This window comes from Colletotrichum graminicola (genome assembly GCF_000149035.1).
Source record: "Colletotrichum graminicola M1.001 genomic scaffold supercont1.6, whole genome shotgun sequence".
Taxonomy (NCBI): domain Eukaryota; kingdom Fungi; phylum Ascomycota; class Sordariomycetes; order Glomerellales; family Glomerellaceae; genus Colletotrichum; species Colletotrichum graminicola.
This window is the reverse complement of record NW_007361010.1, coordinates 934,092-955,998: the sequence shown is the minus strand read 5'-3', so window position 1 is coordinate 955,998 and position 21,907 is coordinate 934,092. Positions and strand designations below refer to the sequence as shown.

The window sequence follows — 21,907 nt, the reverse complement described above, 5'->3', positions numbered from 1 at the left end:
TCAAGGACACGGGAAGGCCAATTCCGGGAAGTGCATACGACTTTGCCAACCAGGTCAGAGAGGGCAGAAGAAAACGGAGGGGAAAGATCGTGAACAGTACATCGTATGCCTCAAGGGCTTGGAAGTGGAGTGAGCGGGATAGAATGAACTCAAGCTCTGGCGGGGCGAGTACGCAATCCGCATCTCGACCATGAGAGATGGGCCCCTGTACTCTTTGCTGAAGTACAAGTAGGTGGGCACAGGTAATCAAGGCGAGAGGCCGCCTTATCAAGAAAGTGCACCAGCGGTCATGATGAGGAATTTAAACAATAAACATTTCAATACCCTCATCAATCCAAATCCATCCCAGTTAACAATGGAAAAACGAAGCCATATGGGAAAAGAAAATCGACATTGCGTTTTGACCGTCCTCTGTTCCTTATGTGGTTCATGTCGAACCTCTAATTATCCTTGTCAAGGAGAAAGTTGCATCCAATCATAACACTAGAATCAGACCCTTGGATGGATCCGCGGGTTGTGCGCTAGTCGGCCTTCCGGAGAAACGTCGGTCGAGTAATAAGCCTGACACCCAAGAAAGTCCCACTCTCTCGTCACTTTGCATCTCATCACAAGACCTTTGAAACCATACATCGCGATTCTTGCACAACATACACACGCTCAGACGACCGCCCCTTTCCGGTACAACACAATTCCAAAAAATGCCTCCATCAAAGAAGAGAAAAACCAACACCGGTTCCGCTGCTGCGGAAGACGCCAAACAGACCGCGGAACCTAAATCTGTCGCCCCAGAAGAAACCGAGAAGATAGAGGCCACCGCCCCCACCGCAACAACAGATGCCGTTCCTGCGCCTGCAGAACCGATAGAGAAATCCTCATCATCACAGCCCACAGCAGAAGACGCCGCAGCAAGGGCAAAGGAACGCATGGCCCGCTTCAAGGCCCTCAAGGCCCGCGCCAAGACCTCATCCGACCAAAACTTCAAAGAGGCGACACTCGAGTCGCAGCGCCTCGCGTCCGACCCGAGTCAGCTGACGGCCCTCCACCGTAAGCAGGCCATTGCGTCGCAGAAGCTTCTCAAGGCCGACGTTGAGGACGCCGGCGGCGACTTTGAGCGCAAACGCGCGTGGGACTGGACGATCGACGAGAGCGAGAAGTGGGACAAGCACGTCAGGAAGAAGGAGGCGCACCGCGACAACAATGCCTTCCAGGACTACACCGCCGAGAGCAACAAGGTCTACAAGCGCCAGCTCAGGAATATCGCCCCCGATATGGACAAGTACGAAAAGGACAAGATGGCCGCCATCGAGCGCGCAGCCGCTTCGGGCGGCCTTGACATCGTCGAGACGGAGGACGGAGAACTCATTGCGGTGGACAAGGACGGCTCCTTCTATTCGACGGCTGACTCCACCACGTTTGCCCAAAACAAGCCGGACAAGGCCGCCGTCGACCGGCTCGTGGAAGACCTGAGGAGGGCCGAGGAGAACAGGCTGAAGAAGAGGAAGGACCGCATGGCGCAGAACGGCGACGACGGTGACGTCACGTACATCAACGAGAAGAACAAGCAGTTCAACCAGAAGCTGGCGCGCTTCTACAACAAGTACACTGCAGAGATTCGGGACAGTTTCGAGAGAGGAACCATGATTTAAGCGCGGGCGTATGGGGGCGGGGGAGGGATACTATGAGACTGGTAAAGCCGGGAGGATATCGAGCCTGTGAGGGGCCTTCTGTTTCCCCCCCTTTTTTTCCACCGCTTGTTTGCACTGGGCAATCGTACAGTCTATGACACAATTACAACTATAAATACACCATCATGCATCACAGCATGGTTTTCCTCCAACCCTTGTTCGCCAGCTCCTCGAGCTCCGGCACCTCAACCGGGCCCTGAACCTTCTCGTCGTCGAGCGCTTCCACTACTGCTTCCGCGACGGTCTCGACCGGCAGGGGTTTCACCCCGCTCGCGCCCATGAACCCGCTCAGTACACCCCCGGTCAGCCTGTTGAAGAGGGCGCCGGCGCCGGTCATGGCCGCCAGCGGCAGCGTGAACTTTCTCGAGCTGTCGTACAGGAAGGGCGGCCGCGGGAAGATGCCCCGCATGCGCGGGAACTCGCTGGCGATGGTGCTCTCGGCCTCGCGCTTCGTGGTGATGTACCGTGCGGGGAGGACGGGGGCGCCAGCGGCGGCCGAGATGTAGACGAAGGCCTTTACGTTCTCGGCGTTGGCCTGCTTGGCCAGGGCGATGGCGCTGTCGCGGTTCATGACTTCGTAGGAGAACTGGTCCTTGGGGTTGGGGGTCTTGAGATCGCCGCCCTCGGACGAGGTTTTGAGGGGGTCGACGCCGCGGTCCTTGACGGGGGCGAAGGCCTTTTGCAGGCCCGAGATGGGGGACTCCTGGCCGGAGACGACGCCCTTGTAATCAGCCTCGAGGAGGATCCCCATGCTGTGGACGACAAAGTCGGCGCCCTTGAGGAGCGGGGCGTAGCTCCCGGGGCTGAGCATGTCGGCGCGCTCCCAGGAAACTTGGTGTGCCCATTGAGGAGGGGCCGGCGATGAGGTCACGGCGGACCATTTGGGCTCTCCCGAGCGGCTGTCGGGGCATGTTAGACAAGGCGGAGAGATCAGTGGGGAGAGGCGCGGGAGGGCCTCATTATGGCGTACCTGATGGACGTGACATTCCAGCCTCTTGCGACGGCATACTTGCAGATTCTCGACCCGAGGAAGCCGTTTCCTCCGCACACGACCAGCTTCTTGGTGACGGCCGAGGTTGACATGGTGGGCGGGTGATGTGAGATGAGTGGCCGTGCGACCGATTGCGTGAAAATGAGAAGCCTTGCTGTAGGAACCAATGTAAAGTGAATGGGAAGCCGGGTTGACGTTGGGAAGGAGACGGCGGCCGGGTTCGGCGTTGGTTAGTCTAGGTAGTTACCAGCGTCTTCCCGATGGTGGTTCGATGCCGGTTCCGGGCGCGGGTGCAAAGCTGCTGAAAAGTCATGAAATCATCACCCGGCCGAGAGCTCCCGAGCTCCCCAGCTCCCCAGTGGAAAACCTGCCAGGGGTACTGATGCTGCAGCTACTTAGTGCGTAGAGGTTGCAGCTACAAGGGCTGGAGCAACTGGCATCGAAGCTTCCCATTGGTGAGATCTGGTGGGCCCCCATTCTTCGTCCTGTGCCTGAACCTCCCACTGTACGTACGGCTTCTGTCATTGACACCAGAACCATACGCAGCGACGCATCCGCCTTCATTCTTGCTGGTACCTACCGTCGGAGGACGATGCATTTCACAGTTGGAAGTCAGGGGCAATACAAAAGTAAAAGGTTCGCTTGCCGCGTCGTTTGCCAACTACATACCTACCAGCATGCTGGGTACATACCTAGGTAGTAACACTTAGTGCTGATGGTGAAGCAATCGCGCATGTGGTTGTTTTAGCTGTGTCCTGCCTGGCCCGTACTTTGATGCCAAGTTACACGACCGTCCTTCGCCATGGGCCGTGGCTCAGAAAAAGGCAAGTTAAATTGGCAGGGCAAAGCCCAAGGACTCGACCGTTGCTCGCAGGCTCGAGCCGAGCCCCACTATAAATCCGCCATAAGGCTGACAAGGTCGGCTGTAGGAACCATTTAATTCTTGCCATCGTTGCTGGCAAACCATTTTCTCCCCACTGCATCTCCAACAACGCACTTACACCGTGCTTGGCTTCTTCGGAACAGGCTACACCACATCACCCAGACCCATTGTTCTATCCGCATCAAAATGGCGCCGCCCAGCAGCCTCGGCAAGCGCGTAAAGGGCACTCAGATCAGGCGCCCGTTCATCTACGGCACGACCGCCCGCCCCTTCGACCCCGAAACCAACCCCAAGCCAGAGGGCGTTCCCGACGATCACACCCACTCGTGGGAGGTGTTTGTAAAGGCCATTGATGACACCGACATCACGTACTGGTTGCGGAGAGTCCAATTCAAGCTCCACGAGTCTATTCCTAACCACGTGCGCAGTAGGTCACCCTTCGCGCTACCATCCGCCATGATCATGTCCATGCTAACCCCTAGTAGTGATTGATGGCGAGCCTGGAAAGCCCTTCCTAGTCCAAGAAACTGGATGGGGAGAGTTTGAGATCACCATCAAGTTGTACTACGCCTCCGAGTCTGGGGAGAAGCCTCAGACTTTATACCATAACCTTCGCCTACACCCGTACGGCAGGACCGATGCCGAGAAGGAGCAGATGCTGCGCCAGAACGACGGCGAGATACGTGCTTGGGCATTCGACGAACAGCTTTTCAACGAACCCTACGAAGCCTTTTATGAAATCCTCACATCTGGCGCCCACCCGAAGGGCCACCCTGTAGGCAAAGGAGGCAAGGGTAAAAACAAGCCGATCCCATCCTTGCCCGAGAAAACGTCGAATGTGCAGGTGGCCTGGGAGCGAAGCGCCTTGCTGCCCGCAGTGAACAAGCCGGGCCAGCCCTTCAGTCTGGAAACAGAGCAGATCGAAGTTAAGAAACTCAAGGAGGCCGAAGCTAAAGTGAAAGAGATGGCCAAGCAGCAGCTAGAGACGTTGAAGGAGAAGGAGGCTCAGCTTGCCGCCCTGAAAGCCGAGAACGCTGCTGCTGCAACTGCCGGTTAGAAGCCGCCGAACCCAGCATGTAGACGACCATCTCGCAAGGCGGTGACCACTGCCAGTCAGCCAGCCACACTGACGAAAAACGAAGAGAAACGACAACGTGTCAAAGCAGAACTGGAGACTATCTGCCGGAGAAACTAGGGGCCAGACCATACTGCTCCTTATTTTGAGACGCTGTTGCTGCTGGCGATGAATGCTAACTTGTCATCTCTCGCATTCCGTCAAATGGGATGCCGTCGTCACTATTAGCTTGACCTTCAATGTGGAGGCGGCGGCGATCTCATGGCGAAGACGCTAGACTCCCAGGTCGCGAAAGTCCACGCGACGGAACCTCGACAAAGGGAGCTTCCGGCCGACCTACTATTGAGCTCGAGCACGACATGGACACTGACATAGCAGATGCAAGTCCTTTGATGGAATAGCAGGAGGTTTCGGACACCGGTCTGCTAAACCGGGTTCCAGATGCTTCATGGACGGCGTCTGCTATCGAGTCCCAGCCAAAATAAAGGAGGAATGAAGACGGTGTGTAGGTAGATAGGTGGTTTCATGAGCTGGGTGAGGAGGTCAGCCGCGACGCGGCGGTCGAGCCAGAATCTATGGTTGCCATGTTTGCTGTAGGTTCGTGTCTGCAAGTCGAGAAAACCAGCACGGCCGCCAAGGACCGCGAGTCCGCCAAGGTCGACGCCGACGGCTCCGGGGGCAGCAAGACAGTAACTTCTTGAATACCTTCTTTTATAACTAGTAAAAGGCTTTAAATAAAGTAAGTAATGCAAGCCCCCTCTGTCCCTCGCCCCTTGGAGCGCTACAAAGGTCTCCGGAACATGCCCGTTACGCGCGACGGAGTCAAGCTCCCTGACTTAGGTATGTCGACGAAACGGAAACTCGGACCCAGAATAGGTAGACGGGCGAAACAAATAGGTGGGCTGCTTCGGGGTATAGGTAGCATAGTTGGTTGCGATCAATGCAGTGGTGGGGATTTTAACCCTTGCATCATTCTTTTTTCTGCAACTCAAGCACCACTGAGTGCTAACCTGTCACCTTCCTTGGTCGTCTCGCCCATCGTAGCGGTGTCAAATGTGATTAGGAGTTTGGGTGAACATATTTGGGGGTCTGAGTGGGGGAGGCCGAGGGCCATGAAGCAGCGGCTGACCGTGTTCCCATGGAAGTCGTCGCGAAGTTCAGTGCGATGGGAGCTGGGCCGTCGTATAGTTGTGTGCCACGGCCATGGAGGAGGCGGTCTGTTTCTGCTCATCTCCATACCTACCTAGACCAGGGCCGTTGCTCACGTGCGCGTTCATGTGGTCTCTGTGTATATAGTCAACCTCCTCAACGACTTCGTCCTCACAAAGGGTCATTACATGCTATAGTTGCCTCGACCCTTCTTCACATCTCGTTGTTTGTGCTTATTGCTTGTTTCCTTGTTTGACCGTTTCGTTACGTCACGTTGCATCGCTGCTGTGCTTTTTTTTTTTTTTTTTTGCTCAGCAGCTCTCACCGCCCATTTGCCTTGTCAGATCCGGAACGGCTGCCAGGAGGGCTGTGTGACCAATACCGACACGATAGAATAGGGTTTCCAGATAGAAACACAGGTCCATGGTATCTCGTAACCAGACCTACGGCGCGTCGCCATTCTAGTGGCCGCCGTAAAACGACCCATCCGCGCACACAACCCTACCCCATCCACGGTGCCTGATGGGGTTTTTGGGGAAATCCCCTTCATCACCGTGACGGACGGGGCAGGCGTGACGACTGCATGGACGCGGCGGCCGGCCTCAGCTTACAAGCATCCTGAACCCCCCAGAGTTATACGGGAAGCACAGGTGGGCAGACAGTATGAATAGAAGATGGGAGTGTTTGTATTTTTCCAACATGTCGAATTGACATGGGTTTACTGCCATGGAGCTCGGTCTCCGAGTCAGGCCTGATTCGCACGAACAATGAAATGTAGTGATGGTATCCACGATATTTCCATCTTCCACCACCGTCTTCCTCCTTTTGTAGAAATCCATCCAGTGTCAAAGATGAAACCCCTTCCTTCTCCGCTGTGTTGTACACACCAGCTCTACCCATCCGCAATCCCAACCATCTGGGGGCTTTCATCCGGTGAGGATGTTTCTGCAGCAGACGATCTAAAAAAAGAAAATCAAGGACAAAGGAAACAAGTGGCTTGGTTGTGTTCAAGGACGTGTGCGCGTGCGCCTCGGCAGGCGGGCCCTTGATGTAAAAAAAAAAAGCAGCGCTGATAACTTTTGTATAGTTGTGTTGTGGAAACGACCCGTTCTCAATGTGTCATGAGCTGAGGCCGTTTCTCTCCAAATCATCAGTCGCATGACTAGTTTGCTTGGTTGGTAGGCCTCCCGTTCTTGGTGATCCCAACCCGAATCCAAAAAGTTCAGAGAAGAGGCCGTGCTTCTCCGATTCGATCCCATTCTTTTTTAAGATGCCGATGACCCTCAACCCTAATCACCCTCTCTGGGTTTCCTGTTCGAACGCCATGCGGTACCCAAACATTAACAATAAAAAAAAGTGGGAAACAAAGTGTATGATCTCTTCGACCGACTCATTTCCCACAACAAAAAACGATCAAACGATGAAAAGAGGTTCTCCATAACGCCATGCGAGGAGGAAGTGATGGAACGGACGGAAAGGAGATGTAGTCCAGCAAAGTGGATATGTGGTGATGTTTTTGTACAGTTTGTACGGCAAAACATCTGCCCGAATGAGCAAATGATTTTATGCGGATGCCTCATAGGCCGGAGGCGGGATGTCTTCCCGCTCGTCCCAGAGGTCCGGATGGCGGCTCTTCTCGTCGTAGACGCGACGGGCAATCTCGCCAGCCATCTTCATGATCCAAGCCTGTTCGTAAACAGTCGAGGTCTCGGAAGAGTCGCCATTGGGCTGCTTCTCCGCGTTGGCTTTCTCACTAGGGAAAGCTCCCGCCTCCTTGGCTGTCTGAGATTGAGGCTGAGCGGCAGCCTCGGCTTTCCGGGTGCTGTCCAGCTTGATGGGCACGCTCGGGACATCCTTGGGCGCGGTATAGAAGTTCGGCTGCAAGGGGGGTCTGGAGGGGAAACGGGTCTTCTCCATGGGGCCGAAGCGGACCTTACTAGGGGTTGACTCTGCCAAGTTCGCAAGGGCCTCTTCCTCCTCGGGATCCTCAGCAATAGAGCTAGCCATGAGGGGCTCGGTGGAAGGGCCGGCGACAGAAGCAGTTTCGGACGCCATCTCTGACTGAGTCTCGCTGTCTTCTGGAGTCTCGCCGACCTCGCTCTTAGACCGTCGGAGGTTGACCACTCTGGTCTTCTTCTTCCGACCAGCATACGACTTGGATCTGATACCGGCACCCAGTGACAATCCGGTGGTGGCCGAATTGAGACTCACCATCGAAGGTCGAGACGGGAGGTGGCCATGAGAGGCGCTGCCAGTGTCGGAGAAGGTGTATGTGGTGGAAGTTCCATGGAAGGAGTTGGTCTTGGACAAGCTGGGCGTCGCGGTCGGCGGCGTGCTAGTAGGCTCGGACACTGCAGGTCCGGTCCAGGCTCGGAACACGACATCGCGGATGCCTGGGGTGAAGAGGGAGAAGGTCCGGTGGGAGTCGTTCAGAGCAGCAAGTCTCAGCAGGTTCTTCTGGGAGAAGAGCGACTGAACCTCCGGCCCTCCTTCAAGCGACAGCGACGAAACTTCGTTGGCGTCGAGAAGGTTGCCGTTGGCATCAACGGGATCCAACGGTGGGCTCGCCAAGGGGTAGACCTCGGTTTCCTCGGCGTCCTCCTTAGGCGTCTCATCCTCCTTCGGCAGCGAGTCGGGACACCACAAGCGCAGCGACAGGCGGTGGATAATGGCCGGGAGTTCATCCATCATCAGATTCCTCAGCTGTGCCTCAATAGTGCGCTGGAGATAATCGCGCACGAACTGGATCGAATCAAAGGTCGAGGAGACCTTGAGCGATTCGAGTGGGTCATTCCGGAAGACCAGGGTCAGCCCTTTTTGCCTGGAGAAGACTAGGATGATAAAAGCCGAAAGCTTGATCTCGGAGAGTGTTATTGACAGCGGAATAGTGAGACCCGATGCCGCCGCCAATGGTTGGGGTGATGTGAACCCCGGCTTAGAAGACAGGTAGGTGTTCAGAGGATTTGCCTGTTTGTTGATATATTAGCACTGCTATGACGCACGTCCTTTTTCGCGAGTGCCGAAGAGAGGTAACCAGGAACGCGAATCCCGGCCAGACAATTTCATCTTCAATGCGGAGGTGCATGTAGGGGGGGAATGGTTGCTGAGGGAAAAACAAAGGACGGGATATATGGCTCAAAGTTTGTGGAAGGCATCTGCGAGGTGGAAATAATGTTTGGGATTGGCGAATTGACGATGTCTTTGAGGAAACATCACTTGGTGCTGTCTCGGCTTCGGGGATGAAGGGGATCCGGACATTCCAGGCACTGGCGTGGAGCTGGGATGGCGGGACAGGAAGGCTTTCCCGCTGGAACGAGAGCGAGGGCGCGGTCGTGTATGGGGACGGGGTGTGAGCGACGGTGAGCTCATTGCCGCGGCTGCGAAACCGACCTTTGCCTCGGAGAGCCTGCATAGCAGAGGGATGGTCGCTTGGGGAAGGGGAAAAAACCACCGGGCATACCTGAACTCTGGTTTTCAGCGTCAAGAAGGCGTCACCGGAGTAGCACATCTTGAAGATGCCACGAAAGCGGTCCTCGGCAATGTCGCCAATCTCTAGGATTTCCAGCTCCGGGGGCACGGAGCCCAAGTTGAACTCGGTAACGAGGATGTCATCGACAATAATCGGGGGCTTCGGCGACTTGTTCAGGGCGGTTGTGAGCATCTCTCGGGCGCGCTGGTAGAACTCAGCATCGGCTGTGAGCGGCGACCAGTTGAAGTTGAAGGCCATGTTGAAATGGCTTTAACTGCGGCCAACCATCGAAGGGTGAGGTGTTGGAGGCCGGAAGGCCGAGTCGACTGTAGGGAGAGGTTCGATTGGGATATATTTTCTTGGCTTCGCAGTGGATGACGGAAGATCGGCGATGGTATGTGGTTCGGAGGGATGGGGTAGTAGCAGGACGGACTCGTTGAGGAGCAGATGCAATTATATGATAGGAAGTCCGGGGAAAGAGCTGTAGATAATCTGGGGGAGGAGAAGGAGGGAAAGGTTGAAGGCGGGTTGATGTTGTAAAGGTAGATGCAGTGGGTGTGTGGTAGCAAGCTGAGCTGGAGGACGTGTGTGCGTTTTCGGGCGGATGACGCTGGTCGGTGTGCTATTACGACGGCGCTATGGGCTGTGGCTTGCTCTTCGGGAAGCAAAGGGAATATTCGGAGTTTAGGATGGTGCGGTGTGGTGCGGCCTTGGCGCGAAATTTTCCCTTACTGCAAAATTTCTGACACTCTGCATACTAGTACATAGTAGTAAGGATATTTCTGCCGGGGGGTGGGGGCTTTACTACCTAGTGTCGCGTGCAGGAGGAGCTGAGAGGGCCTTTGGGCGGTGGGCATGCTTCAGTGGCACACAAGCGCTGTAACGGCCTGCAGCGTGACAGGCGCCCCCCTCCTAAGCCACGGTTCAACGAAAAGGAGCGAGGGAAAGGGAGGGTCCGGATGGGGGTGGTCCCACTATTTCCGAAGGAAGCTGCAACCTCACCCTGCCTTTCACACCGTTTCTTGACAGTTACTCACAAACGTGCGCCCACAACACCCCAACAAAATAATAATAACAACAGCCCTCCAACGAGTTCATGAGCTATGCGCCGGAAGCCCCTAGCGCCGCTGCTGGGCCTGGTTGGTTCATTACATGGCCGGGGGGGTTGTTTTGCTTGTGAATGTTACAGGTGAAGGCAGATTGGCCTTCAATGCGAATCACCCGAGGTCTGCCATCGGCCATTCAAGGCAAGGCACCATCTGCCAGCTGAAGCCCCAAGTTATCACCAGATCACCCTCACGCAGATGCCCGACGATGAGCCGAAAGATGCGCCTGCCAAATCTCACAACCCCGAAAAGACGGTGGCCGATTTAGAGTTGGCGCCTGTCGTGTCCACAAGCGCGCGAACCATCCGGCAGGGGATCGAGGGTGGTCGCAAACAACCTCTAGCGAGATCTGGGCCGTTCACTTTCAGCCCTTTGGAGTGCTGCCATTTGGCCCGCGCTCCGCCGGGGAGGAACCATCGCATCACACAGGATCGTTGATTGCTGTTGGGGGCCGATCACGAGGGACTGGTGGACTGTCAGCGAAAGATGGGACGACGTCGACAGACATGTGGTCCGACATCAGAACATAATTAAGCAAGTGACCATCAGCCATTCTTGGATTTGACGCAATACCAAGGCTTCGCGAATGCATTGAGAACGATCCCCATCTACTTGGGGCGGGTACGTTTGCATGAAGGTTCAATCTGGCAACCAAACTGGCACGTCCTTGTCCGATGCTCTTAGAGCGAGCCATCATCCACTGAGGTCCGTCTTCGTTGCAGGGCAGGGGGAGGGTATCTATGGCCATCAAATCACGGCGCTGCAACGGCTATCGGATCCAGCAGCATGTCCGCTCTCCCGGCCGCTGCCCCCGTCCAGGCCTGATCCGTTGCCATGACCGATACTGACTGTCAGCTGTGATCTGCCCAGAGCCGGCGTCAATGCCGGTTCTTTCCCTTTTGCTGTCAGTCTCGCGTCCAATACCTTCATCCCCTCCCCTTCTCCCCACATAATTTTCCTGCTCCAGTCCCTTGGCCCTCTTCTCTCCGCAATGCCCCGCGCAATGGAGGAAGGGAGCCAACGAGCGACCAAAGCCAGGAGAAGACGACGCAATGCTCTACGGTGCAGGCTCTTTGACAAGCGTTGGGGCAGCCAAGCGAAGAAATCCCATCCACTCGCGCGCTGCACATGCCAATGTGTTCGGCCCTCCTCCGGCTCAATCCGGCCGACGAACCGCCCGTCGTCGGCAATGCAACAATCCCAAGACCCCGCCCTTTTTTTTCCTTCTTTCTTCTTTTCTTTCCATGGCATTTCATGATTCACGCCAAGCCTGTGGGGCTCGACGCGTGCCGCAGCAAATCATCGGATGAGATTCCTGACCAAAGTCTGGGACGCTCTAAGTATCCCTGAGTTCCCTCTGCAGACTGCAACCGGATATTGGGAGACAAAACCAACCTCTCGCGAGACTGTGGGGTAAGACTTGCGTAACACGGCTCGAGGCGTTGCCGCAACCTCGTCCTGTCCAACGGCTCTTAAAAGCCCAAAGTCGTGACAAAGGAGCCGTGACAGAAGCGTCTTGTTGCGGGTGCGGGAAGACACAAGAGTCATTGGCCACCTCATCAGTGCCCTCTGCTGAACCAAGGAACTTGCCTGTCTGCCGCCGTTACCTTTCCTCAGGGTACCAATGGTGTTGACGGAAGCGTCTCCCAGCTTACCCAGCGCGCCAACGCCAACTTTTTCGCTCCACACCCGAAGGGGAAAGTCTGTCGTCATCCTGGGATACCGCTGACTTCGAAAAGAACAGCAAAATCTAGAAAAGCGCACGCGAGAGACAGAGGGGGGGTAGGGCAGAGAGTGAGGGCCGCTCCGTTGCAACACTGCAACAGCCATCAAATGGAGCCTTGTTGCCATCACTCAAATCCTGCATACCCCAGAAAACCACAGGGCAAGGCAACCAACGCTGCTACGCACCTTTTGACACGCAGCGTTCGACTTTGCCATATGCAGGTGGAAGCCACAAATCACCTTGGCTACGTACCTCTCTACGTTTCTGTGAGGCGCACAACCCTTGTTGCTTTCTTGGCTCCGCAGACCGAGTTCAATTCCCAATCCGGCAGGGCAGGAAGCAGCTGGGACAGGAGAAGGTGCTCACGAGACATCATCCTGGGGGGAAGAAAGTGCGCGTGCGGAATCTCTTGGTGGCCTCGGTTGGGTTGGAGTAAGCCATCCTTTCAGCTGAGAAGGGTCCCTGAGCTACATCTCGTCGGCCGCTCTTCCAACTAAGCTTGCTACTCACCATGGGCATATATCCCGCCTTTGTCAAGCCATCATCTTCTATCAACACGGTCGCCTCTCCAAAGTGGTAACGATTGCCCTATCCTCTTCGTTCCATCGAGGAATATTTGACTTATATTTGCCTAGCCTACGCATTTCTGGTTGGAACACTTCGAACAGCAAGACACCACCATCGCATAAGGGGGGTGTTCATTGCTCGTTCCTCGACATGGCCAAACTTTTGACTATTCCTACTGACCTGACTGCCCGCATGTCCTCGGCAGAGCTGCCGACTGCCAAAGATGTACCCCTGTTACACAGCCCTTCGGGCAAGGTGTTCTCGATACAGGTGATGGTAACCGATCAGGTCCACGTTAGGCCCTGGACGCACGCTATATATGTCGGCGAAGGTGCCGCCAACGTCTTGTTCATCGCGTTCCTCTACACAAAATATGAACGACAGCATGAGAGCGACAGGACCGAGGCCGACCTGTTGACCAGTCAGTTCATGTTTCCCCGCTCAGAAATGGCGACCCAACTTTGCTAACACAGCACGTCTCAGAGTTTCTATTGAGGGTGCCAAAGGCAAATAAAGACCCCGCTAAGCCCTTCTACCACCCAGCAGAGCAGTACCAGTATTTCTGGGAAACAATCGCTCCTCTATTTACCTACCGCGCGGATATGTTGGCGGAAGTGACGTGGGCCAGGATACACTCTGAAGCCATCTTTCACCTCCGCAGAGTGCTGAAAAGCTTGGAAACGGGACCACCCGGGTCGAGATTGCGGCCAGCCAAATTTCGAGGCGACAAGATTGCTGGGTGGGATTTGGTCCTCATGGTCGAGAGCATGCGCGCGAGAAGCGATGACGAGCGCGTCGTCGAGTTCAAGCCAAAGTGGCTGGCCCAGTCGCCATCGGCCCCTAAAGACGCCAACACGTGCAGATGCTGCGCGCTTGCGGCCAAAAAGTTTTCCGGCGGCAAAGACCGAGGCTTGAACCCGCAGGACTACCCCTGCCCCCTGTGGCTAGATCCCGAGCGAGAGACACCTGGTGGGAAAGAAGGAGGGCGGCAGAAGGCCCTTCGACGCTTGTTCCAGAACAGCAGCCTCGGAGACAACAAGCACGCCTCCACCCTCTACGAGCTCCTGAAAAAGACGTCTATTCTCACGCTCTTGAAGAAACACCAGTTGGCGAAGGATCTTCGCGGACCACTGCTGGCAAGCAAGAACGATAAAGAGTTCTGCACGGCAATGACGCTGCGCGACTGCTCCCTCTTCATGCGATACAGGGTCAAGGACGTCGGCGGCCATGAGACTGTCGTGGCGGAGTCCTTCGAGGCGAAACTTGCCGATCTCGACAAAAAGAATGCGGATTGGAAGATCAATGAATGGCGGGATAAGGAACAGGCCTTAATCGACGAAGGGTGGTACACGGGTCGCGGGGGCATGAAGAACTGCGCCCTCCAGGCATGAGCGATAGAAGCCGTCGCATCTGTACAACAGTGTATACCGATTGTGTATTAAAGCGTAATATAATTCGACAGCGACTACTCATTAAAAACGCCAAAGTATTGGTGACAGGTCATGAGCGCGTAGGAGGCCTTTTGGTCTGCCCAGGGTTGTGAGTGTCGTCATCCCACTCTACTCTTCCTTGCCTGTCGTCCCACTGTATTTCCCCCGCTCTGGTACTTGAAGGGCCGGCAGAGATAGCAAAGAGACCAATGAGGCCGGCAAAGACGAAAGAGGGAAGAAATCATAGAGCAGATGGATAATCACCTCCAAGTCGCGGCGTCTGTATCGGCAGCGTGCCAAGCGAAACCTGGCAAGATTGTACGTGGTAAAGCGGTCTATTCCAACTTTTATAACTATCATCAGGGTTATCGTCATGCCCCGTCCCTCGAAACCCCGCCCAAGTCAACGCAACGTGGGCGGACTATTCATAAACGCCCGTAACGCCATTTCCAATGCATGAATCTATCTAAATGCTGCCGACCGTGAAGCTCAAAAGACTCCCCGTCGTCAGCCCGGCGACGAGGCACAGGCCCATGAATCCGCCCGTCGCCTCGCGTTCGCCCTCCTCGACCCACTCGCCGGCCGCCATCATGCAGCTCGAGCCCAGCCAGCCGTTAGTCAGGCCGAAGAGAAACTGGACGATAACGAGGTAGAAGAAGTCGCTGTTGACGGCGGCGCCGCGGCCACCGATGTTGCAGAGCAGGTACATGGGCAGGAAGCCCATGCGCGCGAGGCTGACGGCGAAGAGCGCCGCGGGCCGGTGGCGCAGGGAGAAGGGTAGGATCGTGGCCATGCGGCCCGAAAGGTCGCCCAGGTTCCAAACGAAGAAGGCGAGCGGGATGAAGGCCGCGGGGCGGAAGAGGGACCCGGCGGGGGCCTTTTCGTCGCCGGGGTAGTGCACCGAGAGGATCTTGGTGGTGAAGACGGGGAAGAACATGGCGACGGCGAAGCACAGGAAGATGGCGCTCGCAAGCCAGTGCAGCTTCTTTAGGAGGCGGAGCGGGGAGACGACCTTGCGGGCGGCGCGCTCGGCCTCTTCGACCGAGGTCAGGGACTCGGCCATGTGCTCAACCATGCGATTCTCGACGATGCGGTTGTGGCGTTGGACAAGCGGGACAAAGGCCACGAGGGCTGAGACGGACACGGCGACGGCGGCGAGGAAGTAGACAAACGCCGAGGAGCTCAGGGACCCGGCGTCGTCCTCTGCGCCGGCGGCTTTCTCCGGGACGGTTAGGACGGTGACAACCTGCGCAATCGGGGGCAGCACCCCCGCGACGCCCTGGCCGGCCATGAGAGCCTGCATGTATTCCGGGCGGCCGAATGAGGCGGCGAAGGCGAAGGCGCCGTTCTGGATGAGACCGGTGGCCCATGAGCTCGAGGCGACCATGAGGAGGATGAAGGCGAGGTAGGCAGACGGGGAGGCGTCGAGGGCGAGGGAGGTGGAGGCCGTCAGGAGGGAGAAGATGATACAGTTGAGCAGGAGGGCGAGGTTAATGCGGAAAGGGTACGAGGCCGCGTACTGTATGTTTGTGAGAATCAGCATGGCCGTGAGGTTGGTCAGCGTCGAGACGGTGAGGATGGCCGACTGGAAGTTTTGCGAGATCCAGGCGTCGGACTGGAAGCGGACGTGGAAGTAGGGGGCTGCGGCGAGGAACATGTTCCTGGAGACATAGACTGTTAGTCGCACGCGCACCTAGAAAGAAGGAGGGGATGAAGCGACAAGAGAAAACACGCCAACGTACCATGCCCATAGCATCGCCATTCCTAGCCAGGCGAACATGATGTACTCGGACCAGGAGAAGGGCACCTCCTCCTGGCCTTCCATCGGGGCGGAGCCGTCGAGCTCGCGGCCCTCCTCCGCCAGGGGCTCATATTCCTGGCGGTCCGGCTTGTGGTGCTTCCCCAGCAATTCCCTGATGCGTTCCATCTCGGACTGTGTCGTTGCCCTTTCGGGACGTCGGTGTAAGTATAGAGATGAAGGTGCAGCTCAACAGGAGAGAGAGCGAACCGCCGTCGTGCAGTTATTCGGGAGTCCGGGTGGTGCTCCGGTGCTGTTGTTGCAGTCGATCGCGGCGAGACTCGCTATGGAAGGGAAGAACTGATGTGTCGTCGAAGAAAGCTAGCCCTCGTCGCCGGCCGCCCGAGGTTTGGAGTGCCCGCTGCGTCGTCGGTGAACCTTGTCGATGTCTTCCCCTCCCCGGTTCACTGCTCGCATGCGGCGGTTCCGTGGACCAGTTGAAGCAGCTACAGCAAAGGTCGAAACACTCCACTCTCCACTATTACAAGGGTATCCGTCTCGCAAGGAACCACGTATACGATGAGAGCCGGGTGCGTTGATCGAAGAATGGAAACGAGAGAGACAAGCAATCATGTGCGCCGTTCACCAGATTGCTGTCGTCCAGTCAGATGGGGGGACAAGTTGATGACCACGCGCCGCGCGCATATCATATCCGGGGCTGGTTTGGGGCGGATGACGGGGGTGGGCGCAGGGGGTATGTCGTGGTCCGTGCACTAGTTGATTACCTCAGCTGGTCACACTGCGCTGCCATTGACCGTGTGCTGAGAACCTGTTCCTACGCTGCGCCTGTGGTGGGAGATCGAATAAGCTTATTCCTGATCTACTGACATCCGCCCATCCTAACCACGAATGCCGCCTCAACGCTGTGCATTCAAGCCACCTTACAATCGAAGGCTTGTTCATCTAGCTATCATCAGCCTGGCGTCAGCCTTGGACGAGTTCGGGATGAATCCTTAACCTAGGAATGCTCTGTTCTGACACCAGCCGAAGGTTCGCATCAGTCTTGAATGCTTGAACGCCACCATCAGGACCATCGGCAAGTGGCACAGCAGACGAATACATGTCATTTGTCTTGTTTCGAGGCTAGCTTCAGAGGTGATTCAGAGCCGGCTTGGACAACCTTATCTCGGTGCCTGGTCGTCGCTCTGAACTGCCCCTTCCTCTCGTTCTGTGACATACAAAGTCATTCCTTGTGAGCTGATACGGATGTTGTATAGGTGGTAGGTCTGATTAACCGCAAAATTTAATGGCAAATTGATTTTTTTTCAGCATGAAATCCATAATCGCTGCCATCTCCAAGGCTATCTTAGAGCGTTGTCGTGCCCGAAGCCTGACTGCTGATAAGAGGGATGACCCACCTCATCCCATTTCAACTGTAACGGGCCGAGAATAACACAATGGATGGGGGGACTGTACAGGTTCAGTCTATTGGCATTTCGTTTTATAGGAGCTGATCTCAATGGGAACCAGATACCGAGTCAAGACCACGTTGTTCATAACCATACTCCCGGTGTTATTAGCATCTTCACACCATTATACAGACGCCTGCTTTTTATCTCCAGAAATGGTTCGAGTAGCTACTTGCCCCTAATCAGGTCTTCCTGAGGAAGAATATGTGGATGGTAATCTCTGGGTTCTCACCCAACGCAAGCCTTTGCTGAAGCCTCGCGGATGATTCGTCTTAGGCCTCACCTTACTACCCGAAACGGTAAGAGGTTCCCGGCCCGTTCTGCGGCCACGTCCCACGTGATGGCACAACGGTGCGGTGCAAATATGTCGTGCATATTTGCGATATCTCGAGACATTTTTTTTGCTCCGCTCCATGCCCGCTTGTGGTCTCGGCCGTAACCGTGAGGCCCTCCACGTGAGAGCTCGTTGATGCAATGCAGCTGTGCAATGCTTTGAAATCTTAGACTTGAGCACATATAGTTCGGGGGGTTTTTTTTTTGTGACGGCGGGTATTTGTTCCTTGGCCAACACGACTACCGTATCCTCTCGCGAGATTAGGATGAAGCTAGAGAGCCGCCTAGCCAGATGTGGCTAATCAGTATCCTAAATCAGCTAGCGGAAATCTACAGCGCTAGGCCGACTTCATAAGGCGGTCTGACCATCCACTACCTTATGTTCCTATCTACCCACTTAACTTACTGCTTACGTATGCAACTGACCCTGCTTTTGCCATTACTAAATCCCCGATTCTGCCAGCACACTATACCCCTTATGGTGAGCGCTATGCTCCTTACCGTTAGCCTGTTTTATAGCTTTATCCTAATCTCGCGAGAGGATGAGTACGGCTAATTTGACGTAGGCGATTTGTTGATTTGACGTATCTAAACCCCTTTAAGCAAGAAGCCCACAGCCACAGCCACACAGTGGGCCTACCCACAAAGTCTTAATATACTTTAAGATTACAGTACAAGCTAGGCAAAACCTAGAGGCAAAAAACAGAGGTAAAGAAAATAGGCAAAAAATAGGCATAAGATGGGCAAAAAGAAAGGGATGGTCTTGGCCTATCCCGACCCGGAGCGCGGCGTAGGAAGCAGGGTGGGATAGACCATTCCAACCCTCCCCGGCGGAGCCGTTTTGTACCTTCGGGGAGGCAGTACTTTTGTAAGCATAGGCCTGTTGTGGCTGCGTGGCGAAGCTACCAAATGCGGTTAGATACGTCAAATCAACAAATCGCCTACGTCAAATTAGTCGTACTCCGAGAGGATACGCCTGTTTGCCTACACCGGCTCGCGGGCCGAGCAACCCCGCTAGGAATTCATGTTTGCTTCTTCACTGTCAAAGCTGCAGCCTTCCTGCCCGACACTCTCATAAATGTCATCTTCTGCTTATCTGCACTCATTTGAAAAAGAGTGACTTACACGTAATGTAGAAAGACATTAGATATGGTACCACGTACGGGTTTACTTTGTAAAGGGGAGTGAGCGCATCTACTAGCGGATGTTTGATGAGATGTCATCGTCAATTTACTACTGTGCAGGGCCGAAGTAGAGTTGTCACGTAGTTATAGATGGCTTTGAATTACGGAAGCTAACACCTTCGAGGGTGCCTTCATCATTCCTCAACGAGATCGAGATTTGGGCGAGAATCATGGAGGCGCTTCTCTGCTGGCACTTCAGTTCTCCAAATGAATGCCTTTCTTCTTCCGCAAACCGATCCAGCTCTGGGGAGCAAGTTCTACCCAACTAAGTCCTTGCCCCATTCCAGTTTTTGAACTTTTAGTTCGACTGGGCACATGCGCTAGTCGCTGGGCGAAGCTACCGAAAAGCTGGATTATCAGCATGTAAGTGAGAGACCATTCAAAACCGACCTTGGCTTCCAACGCCTACAACTGAGACTTACGCCACAGTCTGTACCTGGATCAATGAGGAAAGACCTCAATAGAAAAAAGCTGATAACTGTCGGTGCCTTCCCTATGAGAACATAACCTTGTAAGAGTGCGAATACCAAACTCCCCCTGCTCGGGAATGTCCAATTATAACCCCTGTCAATCCGGTGCGACCCAGTTGATGTGTTACAGCTTCCTAGTTTAGGTACCTAGCAATAGCTACGACTGGCACTTGGAAAGCACATGTTACGGTCGCTACAACACCTTGTATAACGAGGGCTGCAACGTTTCGCGAGTGCTCCAAGCTTCCCATTGCAATGAGGCGCTGATTTCATTCCCCTCTCTTTTTGGAACCCATTGACGCATAAGGACGACGAGGCAACACAACTGGCTTCCACCTTCGGAAGCCCTCGACGACACACCCCGATAACGACGCAGGCGGCGATACCATCACCATGCGCCGTCGCCAGTGGACGGTGGTCGGCCTCATCGCCTTCCTGACGATATGTGCATACACGATATTCAGACTGCCGCCCGAAAAGCGACCGATAGCTGTCATTCCAGGCTCCGTGAAGCCACCTCCACCCCCGCAAGACCCCCCGAAACCCGCCGGCGACGATGCTGCCAACGGCAGCGGCCCTGCTCCCGACAGACGACCGAAACCCGCCTCCGGCACCGGCTCGCACCCCATGTGGCACCTCATGACGGGCGCCGAGAAGGACTTCCAAGATACACTGAAGCGCCAGTCCAAGACGCTCGAGGACGCCGTCAAGGAGTATAGGAGGCGCTACGGCATCCCGCCCCCACCGCACTTCGACAAATGGTTCGAGTTCGCAAAGGCGAACGGCGTGCAGCTCGTCGACGAGTTCGACATGATAAACGAGATGCTCACGCCCTTCTGGGGCCTGAAGCCGGCGACGATACGGGAGCGCGCCAGAGAGGCGCTGGGCTTCGACAACAACCTGATTGGTCTTCTGATCCGGGACCAAAAGATATCACACATCCAGGGCGGACAGGACTGGCAGCGCGACGCCACTTCGGGCATGATTGAGAAGTTCATTGAGTACCTGCCCAGCATGGACCTCGCCTTCAACATCCATGACGAGCCGCGCGTCGTCGTTCCCCACGAGGACCTCACCCGCCTCGTCAGCCGCGCCAAGGATGTCAACATGCCCAAGGCAAACGCGGCCGTGAACCCCGAGAACGCCTTTACAAAGCGCGCGGGCGATCTGAGCGAGGGCAACATCATCGTTGAGTACAAACAGACCCGCTTCAACGTCTTCGCCCATCAGGCGACCTGGACACACTCCCGTATGTCCTGTCCACCCGACACCCCCGCCCGCGGCATCGACGAGGACGAGCTCTCGGACGATCGGAGCAGGTACGGCATCAGCGAGCTGGGCTTCGTCTACAATATCACGGCTATGTCCGACATCTGCCTCTCGCCCTCTCTCAGCTCGACCTATGGCTTCTTCGACCGCCCCAACGCATATAACATCGTTCACGATCTCTTCCCCATCTTCTCGCAGTCCAAGATCTCGTCTTACAACGACATCCTCTACCCCTCACCCTGGTACTGGTATAAGAAGGTCGCCTACGACGAGTCTAAGGACATGCCCTGGGAGCAGAAGCAGGACCGCCTCTACTGGCGCGGCTCCACGACGGGCGGCTTCTCGCGCAACGGTGGCTGGCGCCGTCAGCACCGCCAGCACTTTGTGCAAAAGATCAACGCCGCCGACCAGGCCAAGGTATACACCAATCGCGGCGACGAGAAGAACCACAAGTGGGAAGTGAAGGAGGTGCCCCGCGGCGACTACCGCGACATTATCGACGTCTACTTCTCGCACGTCGGGCAGTGTGACCCGGGCGACTGCGACGCGCAGAAGGAGTTTTTTAAGGTCCAGGGCCATGCCGAGCAGCAGGACGCCTGGAAGTACAAGTACCTCCTCGACATGGACGGTAACGCCTTCTCGGGCCGCTTCTACGCCTTCCTACAGTCGCGCTCTCTTGTCTTCAAGTTCGCCATCTTCCGCGAGTGGCACTTTGAGTGGCTGCGCCCCTGGGCGCATTACGTGCCCCTGAGCCTGCAGGGCGACGACTGGCTCGAGGCCGTGCGCTTCTTCGGCGACGGCGCGCTGGGCCGCAACGAGGCGGAGCGCATGGCCATCAGCAGCCGCGAGTGGGCGAACAAGGTGCTCCGCAAAGAGGACATGGAGGTGTGGTTCTTCCGCCTCCTCTTGGAGTGAGTAGCCCCCGCCAGCTATCTTTGTCAACATGGGATTGCAGTACTGACCCTACCCCCGCAGATACGGCCGCGTTATCGACGATAAGAGAGACACCATTGGCTTCTCCGTCGGAGCCTCGCCGCAACCGCCGGCGTGAACACCCCAAGGGGGGCGACTCCACGTCAGACGAGTCTCCCCGATCGCCGCGGTGGTTTCGAATGTGATAATGAGACATTTGTATATCTGTATATCTGTTCCCAAAAAAAGAACAAAAAAAAAGAGGAAGAGCGTGAGAGAAGAAAGGGGGTCATCCTTTCTGTTACATTATATGAACCGGGACTGGGCGAGTTCAAGGTATGCAGGGACCGCGTCGTCTGTTTCTTTGGAGGGGGAAAAAAGCATTTTGTACATCTCGCGGAAGGGATGAATTCTCGACAACCATTCTCAGGGTATGTCCGTTACGAGAGGG

The 21,907-nt window shown here is 55.7% G+C and overlaps 7 protein-coding genes across 7 annotated transcripts; 4 read left to right on the top strand and 3 right to left on the bottom strand.

Moving 5' to 3' along the window:
- Positions 1–698: 698 nt before the first annotated feature.
- GLRG_02318 (SYF2 splicing factor) lies at positions 699–1,646 on the top strand (the record flags this gene model as incomplete). The annotated part of the gene is made up of 1 exon (XM_008092976.1): positions 699–1,646. The coding sequence occupies one exon, from the start codon at positions 699–701 to the stop codon at positions 1,644–1,646; it is 948 nt and encodes a 315-aa protein (XP_008091167.1).
- Positions 1,647–1,815: 169 nt separating this feature from the next.
- On the bottom strand, positions 1,816–2,768 carry GLRG_02317 (NAD dependent epimerase/dehydratase; the record flags this gene model as incomplete). The annotated part of the gene is made up of 2 exons (XM_008092975.1): positions 1,816–2,584; positions 2,656–2,768. 2 exons carry the CDS (start codon positions 2,766–2,768, stop codon positions 1,816–1,818), a joined length of 882 nt encoding a protein of 293 aa, XP_008091166.1.
- A 977-nt stretch (positions 2,769–3,745) lies between these two features.
- Positions 3,746–4,616, top strand: GLRG_02316 (YEATS family protein; the record flags this gene model as incomplete). The annotated part of the gene is made up of 2 exons (XM_008092974.1): positions 3,746–3,986; positions 4,045–4,616. 2 exons carry the CDS (start codon positions 3,746–3,748, stop codon positions 4,614–4,616), a joined length of 813 nt encoding a protein of 270 aa, XP_008091165.1.
- A 2,730-nt stretch (positions 4,617–7,346) lies between these two features.
- On the bottom strand, positions 7,347–9,510 carry GLRG_02315 (uncharacterized protein; the record flags this gene model as incomplete). Its single annotated transcript, XM_008092973.1, has 2 exons — positions 7,347–8,750; positions 9,244–9,510. The coding sequence occupies 2 exons, from the start codon at positions 9,508–9,510 to the stop codon at positions 7,347–7,349; spliced, it is 1,671 nt and encodes a 556-aa protein (XP_008091164.1).
- Positions 9,511–12,801: 3,291 nt separating this feature from the next.
- GLRG_02314 (inositol-pentakisphosphate 2-kinase) lies at positions 12,802–14,042 on the top strand (the record flags this gene model as incomplete). The annotated part of the gene is made up of 2 exons (XM_008092972.1): positions 12,802–13,072; positions 13,135–14,042. 2 exons carry the CDS (start codon positions 12,802–12,804, stop codon positions 14,040–14,042), a joined length of 1,179 nt encoding a protein of 392 aa, XP_008091163.1.
- Positions 14,043–14,547: 505 nt separating this feature from the next.
- GLRG_02313 (nucleoside transporter) lies at positions 14,548–16,008 on the bottom strand (the record flags this gene model as incomplete). Its single annotated transcript, XM_008092971.1, has 2 exons — positions 14,548–15,742; positions 15,824–16,008. 2 exons carry the CDS (start codon positions 16,006–16,008, stop codon positions 14,548–14,550), a joined length of 1,380 nt encoding a protein of 459 aa, XP_008091162.1.
- A 3,660-nt stretch (positions 16,009–19,668) lies between these two features.
- Positions 19,669–21,595, top strand: GLRG_02312 (uncharacterized protein; the record flags this gene model as incomplete). The annotated part of the gene is made up of 2 exons (XM_008092970.1): positions 19,669–21,455; positions 21,520–21,595. 2 exons carry the CDS (start codon positions 19,669–19,671, stop codon positions 21,593–21,595), a joined length of 1,863 nt encoding a protein of 620 aa, XP_008091161.1.
- Between the last annotated feature and the right edge of the window lie 312 nt (positions 21,596–21,907).